We start from the raw sequence: 15,780 nt of genomic DNA on the forward strand, positions 1-15,780 counted from the left end.
AACAATTCACTGACGTTATTAACATCCCGTACCATATTAAAAAATATATTGATAGTTTAGATGTCGCATTGAACCTTTCAAATTATAATTATCGCATTAAACATTTTATAAAAATATGAGTACCAAATATAAAATTATTCCTTATTTTCACAAAGCAATAAATATTAGTTTTTTTTATATAAAATCTAAAAAAATTCTATATAAAAGCAGGAAATGTACTTAATCTTCACTACAACTTTCTCATTTTCAATTCAATCGAAGTGACATTTTATTTTTATATAGTTATTATGAATTTATTATGTAATTATTGAATTTATTATTTTATTATTTTAACCATCACATCAGCTAACGAATGTCATAAAAATCATCACTGAAAACCCCGTAACCCATATCATCATAAAGCTCATGAAATTACATAACATTTTGGTATGGTTAAATCAGACGAACTTTTGTAATCATTTATGATGGGTTACGGGGATTTTTTGGGATCTGTTTGAGAAATGAAGAAACAAATGGCATATGGTATTTCCAACAAAAGAGTTGGGCACAAATTGTTGTAAGTAAACAGATGTTCTAAGCACATATTTAAATGCAATAGTGTAAGACCCTCTTCTTCGTAATCCTCTTGTCTACTAACAATAACAGTCATCAGGGAAAAAAATGAATGAAAAATTAAATCAATCTCTGCTCAGATCTCCTACTTTAGGGGCACCCTTTTAAGAAAATTTTACAAAACCAAGGTTTATGATGAAATCGAAACCCCGGCCGCATCATTTAAACAATCTGACTTCAGATTAGTGTGATCATCCTAGCTTGAGCAGCAACCTCCCTTCTTCATAGCTGACACGTCTTTACTGACATCGATTTTCTCTCCCTTCGATGGGACAGCTGAAGCATTCCCTTCCTCGCTGGTCTCCATAGCTTTCTTGCTCATGATATGGTAGATCTGTGTCAGAACTTCGGCAAATGCATTTTCGACATTAGTAGCTTCCAGGGCAGAAGTTTCCATGAAGTAGAGGAATTCTTTCTCCGCGAAGGATTTCCCATCTTCGGTTGAGACAGCCACAAGGTGACGAAGATCGGATTTATTACCAATGAGCATGACTACAATGTTGGGATCTGTGTGATCCCTCAACTCTCTTAACCACCTCTCTACATTTTCGAATGTGGAGTGTCGTGTAACATCATACACAAGAAGTGCACCAACAGCTCCTCGATAATAGGCACTTGTTATGGCACGATACCTATCAAGTAAAAAAGCTAAGTTTGATCAACAACATAAAACAAACAGAAGAGCATGTCACGGATCTGGAATTAAAACACATTTATCTGCAACTCTCGTTTGGAGTACAAAATGATTATGTTTGAAGTACAAAGTAGTATTCAGAATCATAATTCATTCGGCCATTTAACCTCATCAGCCCTAATTACACCTACTGTGTCCAAATCAAAGGTTCAATAATGCATCTACTTCCTATGATATAGAAACAACACTGCAAGTATTAATACACGATGTAAAAGCAATTCCCTCAATGTTTATCTAATGCAAACTCTGCAGAGATGTACATCTCAGCTAAAAGATTTGTTAATGCGTACACTTTATTCCCAGGATGGGAGGATAGAGCCTTAGAGTCTGTTTTTCAAATCAACGAATCACAGCAGAAAACATATGCCAACTTAGTAGCCTTACATCCTACATAGATCGGAAGGCACTTAAAATGGTGGGATAGCATCAATGCTTAAGTAGCTATGTTCACAGAAATTGTTATAATTAATGTTGATGATGGGAGTAAGAATGATTGCAAAGCAATAAGAAGGAAAAATAAAATCACATATTTTACAGCCTCAGTCCTTCGCCCTCACAAATCCCCCTATTTTGCCTCTCTATTTTATTTCTTTAACAAGTGACAGGATTTGGGTCACACAACTCTAGCAGAAATTAAGTCACAGGCATAGGAACCCTAACTGAAGTCCTAGTTTATAATTTTCTTGGTCTTTTGGATATCTAATCCCCCAGAATTTCAGTTTGATATAGTAGTTTGCACATGCTAACCGTATTTATTTTTCATCAATTTGTGAATGGGAACTTCAATTCAGTGTCTCATCAAACAATCTTGGAGCAGATTGGACACTTTACTAGATATTCAGACAAGGGGATGAAAAACCAAGGCCTGCAATATACATGAGCATGCCTCAAAAGAATCATGTCATATGTCAACCAAGATTCAGCGGTCTCGGAAGTGAAGCAAGCTAGATGTGCAATAGGGGAATTGCTGAGCCATGCTGGGGGCAATTGAAAAGACTGTAGAGGAGTATTTGGCTGGGGAGATAATATGGCAGGCAGCATTTGCAATAATATTCTCACTTTGGCAGCAATAGGCGATGATCAAACTTGGTCACTGGTGATGATGTGGCAGCTAAGATGGTAAAGATTCAAAAGTAAAATATATTGCCTTGGTAGCAAGCTGGCAGCTGCAGCACTCCTACCGTACTCTGGGACACAGGAAAGAGGCAGTCGACTTAAAAGGCTTAGCAGAAGTACTTTTAACCACTTCTTGAATCAGAAACCTAAAAGGGTACACCTCATTGGTTGCTCGCTCTTTCCTCTAGGATCAAAGAGACTTCTCATATTGACAAATTTTCATTGTCAAAACCTAAAGTTGCCAAAACTCCAGTCAAGTCTATATTGGTCAACGGCGTATAACATCCAAATTTTAATATTTTGGTGTTCAACAACAAACTTGACTGCACCATTACTCAATGAAAAACACGCTAGAATTCTCTTAAAATCAATAGTAGTAAATTATAGCATGTCGCTCTTCGAGTAAAGTATCCCACATTGCAAAAGAAACCTTAAGGTAAGTACAACTTCACCAGAATAAAAGAAAAACATATTACTATGGCACTACTCTTTCCCCATAAAATCAAGCTTTGCTTGGTAAGGTAAAAAGAAAATTGGAAAGATGAAAAGTTAAACAGGAGGAGATAAGTAGAAACATAGAAATTACATTTTCTTTTTGGCTGGAATACTTGGTAGGAAAGATGGAAAATGAAAAGTTGAAGTATAGAAAAATATTTTTCTTTCCACCCATTGCCTGGTAGAGTAGAAAAATAAAAGAAACAAAATGAAAATTTAAAAAAAAAATGTAAAATTTGGTAAATATGCACACTTAACTTAAATCTTTCTCATTTTATCTCTTCTTGTCATTCCAAATTGGGATGATTTGTTTTTATGCATTCGGATGGAAAATGATCATACATCTCCTATTTTCTTTCATCTCACTTTTCTTTGTTAACAAGGCACACCCTAAAAGTTGCCACTCAAGGACTTGAAAGGTCCCTCCCTCTAGAAACTAACATCATTTACTTGTTCAAGCCATTTCTTCCATAATCAATTTACCACACTGTAGCTATAAGGTCCCTGCAACATCCCAAAATACCAGACTAGATTGATGCTAAACACTAGACTAACAAATTCCATGCGCAAATCGGATTCAAGATCCTGGTAAGCAATCATCATCTCTTTGTAACTAGTGATAACATATGAGAAAATAAGAAAGCGGGCAAGTAACGAAGACAAATATATCTTATATCTAGCAGGAAGCGAACATATTAATGCAAAGCATGACCATCTCGTTTGTTACTCATTTTGTCAAGCCACTTAACTGTAGATGAATGCACACAACCCGTATAACATGATCACAAGATTAAGAATAGTCAAGATCTGCTGACATGCACTTCAAATCTATGTTGGATCTATTTGCAATACAAGCCTATTAGGAAAGATACTAAATCTAAACAACAGATTTGCAAGAAACAAGCAATCATAACACCATTTACTTACAAGCTACTCACAGATCTAGATAAGCAAGACCCTTTTTTTCTCTAGTATACTGGTAAAAGGGAGATTTGTTAAACCCCATTTCAGATCAAACCAAACTCTTCAAGAATCAAAGTTAGTTTCTTTTCCCAAGCAACAACGAATTTCAAGAAAAAAATCTCCAAGAAGAAGGAAAACCTTATACGCTTATGATATTTGCCAATCTTTTATACAAAATCAGAAAAGAACTATAAATACCCAGATCAAAAAAAAAAAGGGAAAGGAAGACGAGAAAGTAGGAAAAGTGAGACCTTTCTTGACCAGCAGTGTCCCAAATCTGAGCCTTGATGACCTTTCCATCAACATTCAAGCTACGAGTAGCGAACTCAACACCAATAGTGGACTTGGACTCGAGGCTAAACTCGTTCCTGGTGAACCTCGAGAGCAGATTTGACTTTCCGACTCCGGAATCACCGATCAAAACCACCTTGAAAAGATAGTCATAGTCATCCTCAGCTCTGTAACCAGACATCTTTACTCTTTCACAGAACCACAGCTGTTACCCTCTTTCTTTGCGTCAAGTAAATAAACGAGTGTGTGAAAGAGGAGATGGCACGCGGCTTCTAAGTATATTAAAAGCCTCTTCTTTTGAGATCTGCCTAAGAAAAAAAAATCTAGTTGTTTTGGTTTTGGTATGAGTTGGAAATGTGAAAGACTGAATGTCTGCTCCGTTGGACTCCAGAAAATGTGGGGAAATATCCTTGAAAGTTGGGGCCTTTTCTGGAATGACTTCAATGCCTTCAAAATTTTTCACCTATAACGTCTTTTTGCTGCTGGAAAATGAGGATTTATGGGTCAATTTAACCATTGTTATATACGGTCTTTTGAAGTGGGAATGTTGTAATTTCACGACACTACTTGTTGATTTTTCGGGTTCTTTTCCCTTTTATTTTTAATAACACGAATAACGATGTATTAAGATTAATTTGTATTTTTCTGTTTTTAATAAAAAAATAAGTAAATTAATTTTTATATTATTAAAAGTTAATGTAACTGATGAAATAATCAGACAGTGCCACTCATGTTAACGCATATGAATCAATTTTTAATCATAGAAATAGATAAAAATTTTAATAAAAAATTAATTTATTTTTTAATCTAACATATAGAGACTAAATTGCCATTTTTTTAGTTAAGATGGCAAAATGTAATTCGACTCTTAATAAAAGAACATTCATGATAATTTTACTAGGAATAACTCGTTGAATCCAAGTTGTGGCTTATTGTCAAAGTATCTACTTTCCCCAAAAATTGCATGGGTTTGAATCATTATTATACCAAAATTTCTAACCTATACAAGCTAGAAATATTTGTTACAAATATTGGTATACCATTAGAAATTTTAGTATTAACTTGTAATTAGGTGATTTGGTTAAACATTTTTCTAAGTTTTTTTCAAAGGTGTACAACAGAATTGTCAAAAAAGAACCTTCAAGTTGAATGCTTTCGATGATATATTAGCAATGTTGTCTGAACCCAATTGAATCAATTGGCCGAATTGATTGGATCAAAGTGGTCGGGGTATCGATTTGGAGAGTGACAAAAAACTAGTAGACCCAGGAGCCAGTACAGATCGGTTGAACCAAACTCAAAAACTAGTTGAATCGATAGTTAAATTGGTTGAACCTAATTTTACTTTAATTTTTAATATTTTTTATTTTTTTTGATAATTTATTTGCTTTGAACCAAATAGACTGGTTAAATCGGGAACAGGTGGTCTGATCGGTTTAACCACGGGTCTAATTTTAAAAAAAAATGGATTTTGATTATCGTTTTATGCTAAGAGTGGTGTATACTATTTATTGTAGTCTCTTTCTTCTTCTTCTTCTTCTTCTTCTTGATTTTGTTATTAAAAAATAGAACATATTTGCCCTTTTTCATAATAAAATATTAATATTTGATTTCTCAAAATATTGCTATTGGAAATTAATTTCTAAAATGTTTTTTTAGGGTTTTTTACCAAAATAATTAAATAAATACTGAAATGAGATAAAGGCAATAATATTTACGAATCTAGGTAAGAGCTACAGTAAAAAATCGGTGCTGCTTGACCAATCAGCGGCACCCCTCTCCCCAGCCATTAGTCACATCAGGTTTTAAAAATATATATATTTTTATGGGTGCCGCCTACTCAATCGGCGGCATTGGACTGAAATGTGATGACCTAAAATATTTAGGAACCTAATATGTAAATTTTCCATTTTGATTGAAAAGCTTTAAGGGTGCCACCTACTTGATGACACCAAACTTCAAAAAGGTAAATTGCTTAATAACCCCTTCTTATTTATTTTCTTTTATTTCCCTTCAACACCAAAAATAGAGAGGCCTATCACTAATTAGTCCAAAAAGTTTTTCTACTAAAAAGTATTTTGTAAAAAAGTCGATTTCAACTGAAAATAAATTTCATTTATTTTTCGAAAAATAGTTTTTTTTCAAATTATTTTATTCCAGTTAGAATAATTTTTGAAAAATAATTTTACAAAAAAAATTATATTTTGAAAAATAAAGAAAATTTGTTTCCAGTTGGAATAAGCTTTTTTTTACAAAAATAGTTTTTAGTAAAAAAAATTGGACTAATTGGTAAGAGACCTCTTTATTTTTTGTGTTAAAGGGAAATAAAAAGAAATAATAAACAAGAAGGGTTTTATGAAGTAATTTACCCTATTTGAAGTTTGGTGCCGCCAAGATGTGAGGCAGCACCCTTAAAGCTTTTCAATCAAAATGACAGATTTACCTATCATGTCCCTAAATATTTTAGGTCATCGCATTTCAGTTCGGTGCTGCCGATTGACCAAGCGACACCCATAAAAGAATATTTTTGTTAAAACTTGATGTGACCAGTGGCTAGGGAGAAGGGTGTAGCCAATTGGCCAGGTGGCACCAGTTTTTTACTATAGCTCCTGCATAAATTAGTAAATATTATTGCCTTTATCCCATTTTTGTATTTATTTAATTATTTTATATTATTAGAGTAAAAAATCCTATTTTTTAACATGACATCACCATCATGGGTGGCAAAATTCATTTAATATTTTAAAAATAATGATTTCTTATCATTGTATTTATTCACATACCTTTCCAACTACCATAATCAATATCATTAATAAGACTTCGCACCTATGGGTGGCAAGGTCAAGTTAAATCGGCTTGTAACACTTCATATCCGACCCGATCACCAGATCCAGACGGCAGGGTGCTACACGCCATTAACTATACTAATAAACCAGTACCTTAAGGAAATATGCTGCAAATTGGGAATCATATAATGTTAACTCTTATTTTAAAATTCTTATTTAGTGTGCTTTATATAACGAATGAAACCCTAAAATAAACATATATAGCGTAGTTATATAATCCGTTACGCATAAATGATTTACTTGTAATTTATGTTACCAAGAGAGGATTTACTCCCATGGAAGTTTTATTACATTGAAACCATTACTTGATTTAAAATTTCAATATATTCACAACTTGGTTACGACTTGACTCAGACCCTAGGACTCTACCTCTCTGTTGCCCCATTGTATGCATATTACAACTAAGAAACAAATTTGTCGTTGCACAACGAACTCTGGCCTGGTTCCTTCTTGAACTCTTAAAATCCTCCTATTTACCTGCAATACATAATAACACAAGTAATTTTTTAGAACTTGATGAGTTTTCATAACTTATTAACACAACGCTAACATGCTTGCACTTCGTGGCTGGGACTTAACGATCGTCTTGCCCGTATTAGGATAGTATGCCAGTCTCATTATCATAGTAATTACATCATATAAACTGGTCTACTCATACTTGGCACATTTCCCTCAATGGTACTGTCGTTTATTTATTCTTACAAACTAGAAAAAAATCCATCTTATTTGATTGAAGTTGATCTATTGTTGATGACTTGGAAGCGAAAGATTTCATGATTGGCTATACTAAGCCTGGCATACATACAGCTTCCACCGATGAAATCTCATAGATGCAATGCTAGAATACTGATCTAATAGTAAATGATTTCTTAGTGGATCTCCCCTACTAATTCTATTTTCATTAATTGTCTTCATGGCTCATTATGCATCTATTTTCTTGAGAGGGAAATCCTTGCTGATCCTTACTTATGAACTTGTAAAAGATAATCCATAAATAATTCCCATAACATGCCTTGCACCAATGGCCACAAATATTCACATAAGACAATTTGTGACGAATAGTCCACATTGTGGACTACTAATAGTGATTTGTCTTATCGAACTCAGACTTGTATTACAATCCTTATGGATCCATAAGGGAGATATTAGTATAACTTAATATAAAAAGTGTGCTCATCCCAATCAAGTAGTTAGATTGGACAGTACATCTCCTTCCGACTCTATCTCACGATTAGATTATCCATTCCTAGTGGTTATCTTCTTGAAATAGATAACTTGTAAGTGGATTCTTAACATCGAATCCCCCAATTATGGAATTATACATATAAGGCAATCATGGTGGACTATCATATCTTTCATATACGATTTTGCATAAATAGATAGGTTGCAAATAGCAATAGATTTCTAGAAAATGAACTCATTCTTGACGCACTCATACAAGCGGTTCCCTTCTTTGCAGAATCCTATTTGTAAGATAGCCCTAACCAATTTTCCACTTATAAGATAGTCCTGACAGACTTCCCATTTAAGATAGTCCTAACAGACTTTTACATTAAGACAGTCTTGATGGACTTCCACATTAAAATCGTCCTTATGGACTTCCCATTTATCAGATATTGCCATGGACATGGTCTTCTATATGTCCCATAAAAGGCTCTCATATGTGTAACACCCCGAACCCGAGACCGTCGCCGGAGTCGAACACGAGGTGTTAACAGACTTCAAACCACTTATTAAAAAAATTTCCCAGACAAGCTGCCAATCTGCGTACTAGTCGGTTTAAAAATCATATCTTGAGTTTTGAAACTCGAAATCCAGTTCCGTAAATTTTCCCTGAAACTAGACTCATATGCCCATATACATATTTTTTCTAGAATTTTTGGTCAGGCAAATTAGTACAGTTTATTAGTCAAAGTCTCCCATGTTACAGGGATCGACTACACTGACCTTTGCGCATTACGACTTGGATATCTCCCTGTACAGGGCTTCAATACTGATGTCGTTTGTTTCTATAGAAACTATACTCAAAGGGGAATCTGTGCACATATGGCATGACTTCTAATTATCTCTGGTTAATTTCTAATGAATTTCCAAAGTCGGAACAGGGAATCCAGAAATTGCTCTGGCCCTGTTTCACAAGAGTTTAATTATATCCTAACATACAGCTTCTATGGTCGTTTCGTTTCTTCTATATGAAAATAGACTCATCGAGCTTCGATTACATAATTTATTCATTAATTAATTCCACTCCTACTATTTTTAGTGATTTTTCAATCTCACGTCACTGCTGCTGCCAGCATCTGTTACTAAAGCAACTATGCCTATTTCGTGATTTCTCCTTGATCTAACTAGTAATTCATCATACATATCACAAATTATGATCATGACTAGCCATGCCAAAGGCTAATCATTGTCAAACATCTCCCTACTACACTATTGCCATATCATGAATTTTAACACCAAAAATAATCAACCATGACATATGGCATAAAAATCGAATTACCAAGACTTACGACCTAACATTATAGAACCAAATCCAACCGAACATTTATGCCATTTTCGCATGGCTAAAAGTTTACATACCAAATTTCAACAAAACATATTAGCCTATACATGCCGAAATGTTCTCCTAGACCGACTAAAAAGAAGATACCAAAAGTTGCTAGCCGGTGTGATGACTTCGATGACGGCCCGATCACGCAAAAAGAGACGAGTCCAAGAAACCTAAAATAGGTGACAAGGAAACACCGAGTGAGTATATAACTCAGTAAGTCATAAGTAATGCACTACCATCCATTAATAACATTATCACAAGAGGAAACAAAATGGAACGAGGCTAGTTACTCCATCCATACTGAACCATACCATAGTTCCTTAGACCTATCGGTTCAATCTCATTCCAAGTCATGCATTCACATTCCATATACTAATCAATAGGATATTTGAGGCATTTTCATACATCATTTTATTTTCGTTACAATCATACAACTAAACGACCTTTCACCTATTCCACGATAAATCTTATGTACGTGACTTCAATTATAATTGTCACATAGGTTCAAACTTACCAAGCTCAACTCCAAATATAAACATAGCGCCTATTAGCCATGAACTCAAGGTACTTACCCGATCCGCTGTCCGTGATCAACTCAATAATGTCGCACACTTAGTGTCCATAGTGATTCAAAAATATATATTAAGTCCGCACACTCAGTGCTATATAATCAACTCGCACACTTAGTGCTATATAATCAAACTCGCACACTTAGTGCTGTACAATTTAAACCCGCACACTTAGTGCCAATCTCATGATCATAAATGTTTATACCCGCACACTTAGTGTCGAGATCAACAACTCAATACATCTCACCTCTTTTCTTTTCATTCAACACTTTCATCACCACATGCATACATGTATATAAATTTATCATTCCGTTCGGCATAATTACATAGACATTATGTCTATTTAGATCAATACAAAATATATGCTTGGTGACTTACCTTATGTTGGGTAAAATAATTCCAAGTCGGCTACTCGATGACCTTCAATTTCCCCTTGTCGGACGCCTCTCCTTTAGGATCTTGAGCTTAAACAAATAAATTAACTCATTCAACCGCTTTGCTACATATATTGGTATTCACATTTTAATGATTTTATGACATACGGAACGGCATGGTAAAATTTTTATCTTGCTACCTCATGTTCTTAGCTATTCGGCTAATAACCTTATGCAATTACCATACTTTCAATAATCTAATCACACATGCATATGCATACTTGGACATTCGGCAATCACCTTGCTAATTTTAAACTCAACATCACATAAGCTCCCAAGTGATGGCCGAATATGTATATCTATACTATCACCTATAATTCATCAAATCACAAAATTTCATCTCATGAACACTCGACCCATTTTTACCCCATATGGCCGAATGTGTAAGATTACATTCAACACCACCGATGTACTTAATTAGGTTGCCAAATATACCAAGTTAGACTTGACATTATACGTCACAAGAACTCTAATTTAATTTGTCAATTGCTTGGCCAAGAACTCACAAGTGCCTTATCTACAACCTATTCGGCCTTACTACTTAAACTTAGCCTTTCATACACTTATCTCTATTGTTTTAGAAGGCCGAATCCTTAAGTGTTCCAACATCTAACTTACTCAATTCAACACATCAAAACGACATTTAGGCCGATTTTGCTAGCACACAAGCCTTTGACCGAATGTCCTTGACCTCTAGTCACCTAAATTTTTATTCTTTAAAACTCATCCAAGACCACATTCGGCACCTCCAACCAATAATTTAGATATTCTCAAGTTCACTCACAAGTACAATTATATATCACGTTAAGTATTAATCATTTTGCAACATGAATTCTATAGCATGGCCGAATACTCATGCACATACACACATAACAACAAGAACTCAATGACACAAAAATCTCCTTTCCAAAGTACATACATACCCATACATACGGCAACTTCCATTCTTTTCTCCCAACAATGAATCCATGAATTTTGCCATGGGTTAACTAGACTATACCCATATCAACTAAATCTCAATATCAATTAGAATAAAAATCACAACGCATACCTTTCCATTGAAATAGCCATGGCCGAATGCCTTGGTTTCTTTTTTTTCAATCTTTCCTTTCTCAATTTCGGCAAATGAAGAAGATGGAAGATGAGCCTTCCTTCACCTTTGTTTTCTTTACTCACGGCAATTGTAACAAGGAAAAGGCTCCTTCTTCCTCCATTATTTTATTCATCTTTTTCCTTTTTAATTCCTTTCTTTAATTTATTCTAATTTACTTACCAATATTAAATAATAAACAACATAAACTTGGAGGAATGGAACCATGCTTGGCCGACCACTTAACATGAATTGGGCACTTTGACATGCAAACCCAAACTTTCCTATTTTAATACTATTTGGTCCTTACTTATTTACCTATCATAATTTTCTAAGTCTCTCAACTAGATCCTTTCAAGCAAAATTCACATTCCTAAGATAAAATTAAAACATCAAATTTTTATACAAGTACTATCACACATATAAGATATGCAAATAAAATTTTAACTAAATTTTATGACTCGGTTTTGTGGTCCCGAAACCACATTCCGACTAGGGTCAAATTAGGGCTGTCACAATATGTCCCTTGATGGGTAGTCAAATGTCTTATAAAGGGCTCTCATATATCAGTGTGTACCGTTCTCCGTACCATTTAAATCTCCTTTCCTGGCTTAGTCCAATTGAACCTCCCTCAAAGCCACATAAATAAATGCATATGCGATCCCCATGCATGTTCATCCAAACCTCCGCAAAGACATTTATAATTAACATGCACATTATACAATATTACTCAACTAATAATTACTATTTATCATATGACATATCTCATGCCCATCATTCTATCTACACATCATATTTGTATCATTATGCAACATGCATCACATCTATTCAAAATAATCATACTTATAACCAATTAATTTTTGCATGTCAACACCACATGTACACATAAGACAATAACACTTTGCCATAATTTGATTCATCATTTGTAAAACACTAATTCATACATATTCAGTACACTAATGACACAATATAGATCTATTTAAAATCTAAGTTCAAGAACTCACCTGAAAGTTAACGCCAAATCCATCTACTAAGCTTTTCCCTTGCTACACGAGCCTCTATCTTACAAACATAACAACCATTTCAAAATTCTAATAAAGATAATTCTTCATCATAAGAAGCATACTTTGCTTGCATGAAGACACCATTTAAATAATTAACAGAATGGGTTCGATGGATAAAACCTTCTTTCCTTTTCTTAAATCTGTTAGCACAAAAAGGTAATAAAGCTTACTAGCTTACGAAATTTACAGTTTCTAAGCATTAAACCTCCGTTTTCATCCTCCATCCACAATGTTCCTTAAGTCTTCTCTCTTTCATGGTAAATCAGAGAAAAGATGAAGAAGAAATAAAAAAAATGAAAGAGCAATCCCGGAGAATAACACCTCTCCAATATATATAATCCTCTCAGACATCCTTCAATAAAAAAAAAGATGAACTACAGTAGAGCAGTGTATAATAATGAATAATCTCATTCAAGATACTTGAGAAATTTTTTGTACCCTGATACTTGGCAAATTAATTAACACATAACATAATGTAGTTGGCAATATGTGATCTTTGTGCGAAACGCTCCTTCAAAAAGACACGTGAACAGTTGTATCACCATAGATTTTTACGGATAGTCATTTTGGTAGATAGTCTCATTAAAGAGACATGAGATGAGATCATGCGGAGTGCAAGAGCATATATCCTTCATGGATAATGATATTTTTATATTCATGTTGGTGGGTTCCTAAAGGGCGAACCCAACTTGATGGATACTAACTTTTGTGAACTATAATGGTGGATATTCTCGCTTTTCTGAATACCAAGGGTTTAAGAAAAACCCTCATGTTTTTGAATACCAACAACTACCATGCATAGATTGGGGAATTTGAACAGTTTATTACCATTTTAAACTTGAAACTTCTCATGAACAATTGGCTTTAAAAATTGAACTTAAAGAAATAGAGTCACCAATTTCTCAATTTTGTTTCCCCTCAAATTTTCTTCCTCTCTCCATATTGAAGTGTAGTTTCTTCATTAGCTTGAAACTCGAGCCTATCTCAGAGGTAATTCTTCAATCTCTATTTTCTTTAGCTTAAATTCTTTTCCTCAAAATGGTAAGAGAAATCCACCTTGGTAGTAGAAGAGGCTGTAGTGACAAAAATTTAAGAGGTCGTGGGAGTAGGTCAGCCGTTAGGGGTGGCGAGAGGCCCTGAATCTGAGAGGTCAGTATTCTAGTAGAACCACCTTCTTACCAGTTCGAACTACCAAAGATGAAATAGTAATGCACTTTTATTTTTACTATATTTTTATGGTCTAAAATTTAACAGAATGATTTCGTGAAAATTTTGTTCAAAAATTTCGACGTTTGGGCACTCAATTTAGTCAAAATGACTAAATTGTAAAAAGTGCAAAAGTTAAGTTCTACATGTTAGAGGTGTCCAATTGTTATAAAATTTTAAATTGGAGGTTGTTATATGGTAATTAGACCATTTTTTAAGTTATGGACAAAAATGGACATGAGATAAGTGAAATAGGAAATTTTTAAGTTAGGGCCATTGTTGTCACAGTAGAAGCATGATTGTCACACTAAGTCACTTGGTATTAGATATATGATTGATTGGTCTTAGTGCTAGTGGGAGATCGTCACACATACTCATTTTACCTTTTTTTTGTTAATATAAGGCATTACCATTGTTATTTCAACTTCTTTTTCTATGTACAAATAAACTAATTAATAATAAAGTCCTAAGAATTATATGATTATTCTTAAAAAGTCCTTAGTTAAGTATTATTTTGGGCTTGGACAATGATAATACATTGAGATTAATGTACAGTTGATTGATGACAAAGTGTTGTCATTGACATAGGGATTTCAAAATCAATACATGAGTATATGTTAGAGAACAACATACTGGACTGACCCGCTATGAGTATGGTTCTTGGATTATTATGTAATAGTCATAATATTACTCATAGTGATAACTATGTACATTATCATCAAACTTGATATCATCATTGTCCCAAAATAGTGAGTTGTATATTTTGACACAGTCAAACGTATACCATAACAGCTTATGCTACAAAGACTGATGTTGGGTATGTCGCAATCTAGGTAGAGGGATATGGTTGATCAAGATAGGATTTGTCCTTCCTACATAATGGGAGCAATATCTTAGGCCTCTTGATTGAGTGAGACTAGAAATGCATGGCCATGCTCGAATAAGTTGATATGAGATATCACACTTATTTTTTTATTATAGTCTACACAGAATATCAAGATAGGATTTGTCCCTCCTACATAATGGGAGGAATATTTTAGGCCTCTAGATGGAGTGAGACTAGAAATGGATGGCCATGCTCGAATAAGTTGATATGAGATATCACACTTATTTTTTTTATTGTAGTCTACACAGAATATCAAGAAATATGAGATTGGACTATACAAGTGTTACTATTCCATGACTTATTTCCAATCTAGATATTAAGGATAAAATGATATAATGCATGAAAAGATTATCACAGAAAGGTTATGTCGAATCACGACTTCTTGTAACTTGGGTAGCAATGATGCATTGCTAGATGCCACTTATTGATTGTAATATTAGAAACATTCTAGTATTACTACTAACATTACAAGAACCTACAGGGTCACACCCTATAGTTGAAGTGAATAGAATTCAAATACATTTGGTATTGTATTTAGCTACCACATGAATTAAATTAATTGATAGTTAAATATGGAACACATTATATGTACAAAATTTTTGTACACAAATAGAGAACATATATAAAATTGATATATGAATTTGACTCATACAAATTATTAATTGTATATAGTTTACCGAAATTATTAATATAAACTGTAACAACCCAATTTTGGGCCTAGTCGGAACAGTGATTTTGAGGCCACTAATCCGATGAGGAAACATTTAATAGTCTTATATTTTTATGATCTACAGATGTACGAAATGATTTCGTGAAAATTTTGTTCGAAAATTTTAACGTTTGGGCACTCAATTTAGTCGAAAGGACTAAATTGTAAAAAAAGTGTAAAACTTGAGTTCTAGAAGCTAGAGGTGTCTAATTGCTATGATATTTTAAATTGGAGGTCCTTAAAAGGTAATT

At 33.9% G+C, this 15,780-nt stretch overlaps 1 protein-coding gene across 1 annotated transcript; it reads right to left on the minus strand.

Annotated features, from left to right (window-relative positions):
- Positions 1 to 501: 501 nt before the first annotated feature.
- LOC107901705 (ras-related protein RABA1c) lies at positions 502 to 4,701 on the minus strand. The gene is made up of 2 exons (XM_016827797.2): positions 4,132 to 4,701; positions 502 to 1,244 (listed from the first exon to the last, which is right to left on the minus strand). Exons 1-2 carry the CDS (start codon positions 4,350 to 4,352, stop codon positions 809 to 811), a joined length of 657 nt encoding a protein of 218 aa, XP_016683286.1. The 5' UTR covers positions 4,353 to 4,701; the 3' UTR covers positions 502 to 808.
- Positions 4,702 to 15,780: the final 11,079 nt, after the last annotated feature.

This window comes from Gossypium hirsutum, chromosome D06 (assembly GCF_007990345.1).
Source record: "Gossypium hirsutum isolate 1008001.06 chromosome D06, Gossypium_hirsutum_v2.1, whole genome shotgun sequence".
Lineage (NCBI taxonomy): Eukaryota > Viridiplantae > Streptophyta > Magnoliopsida > Malvales > Malvaceae > Gossypium > Gossypium hirsutum.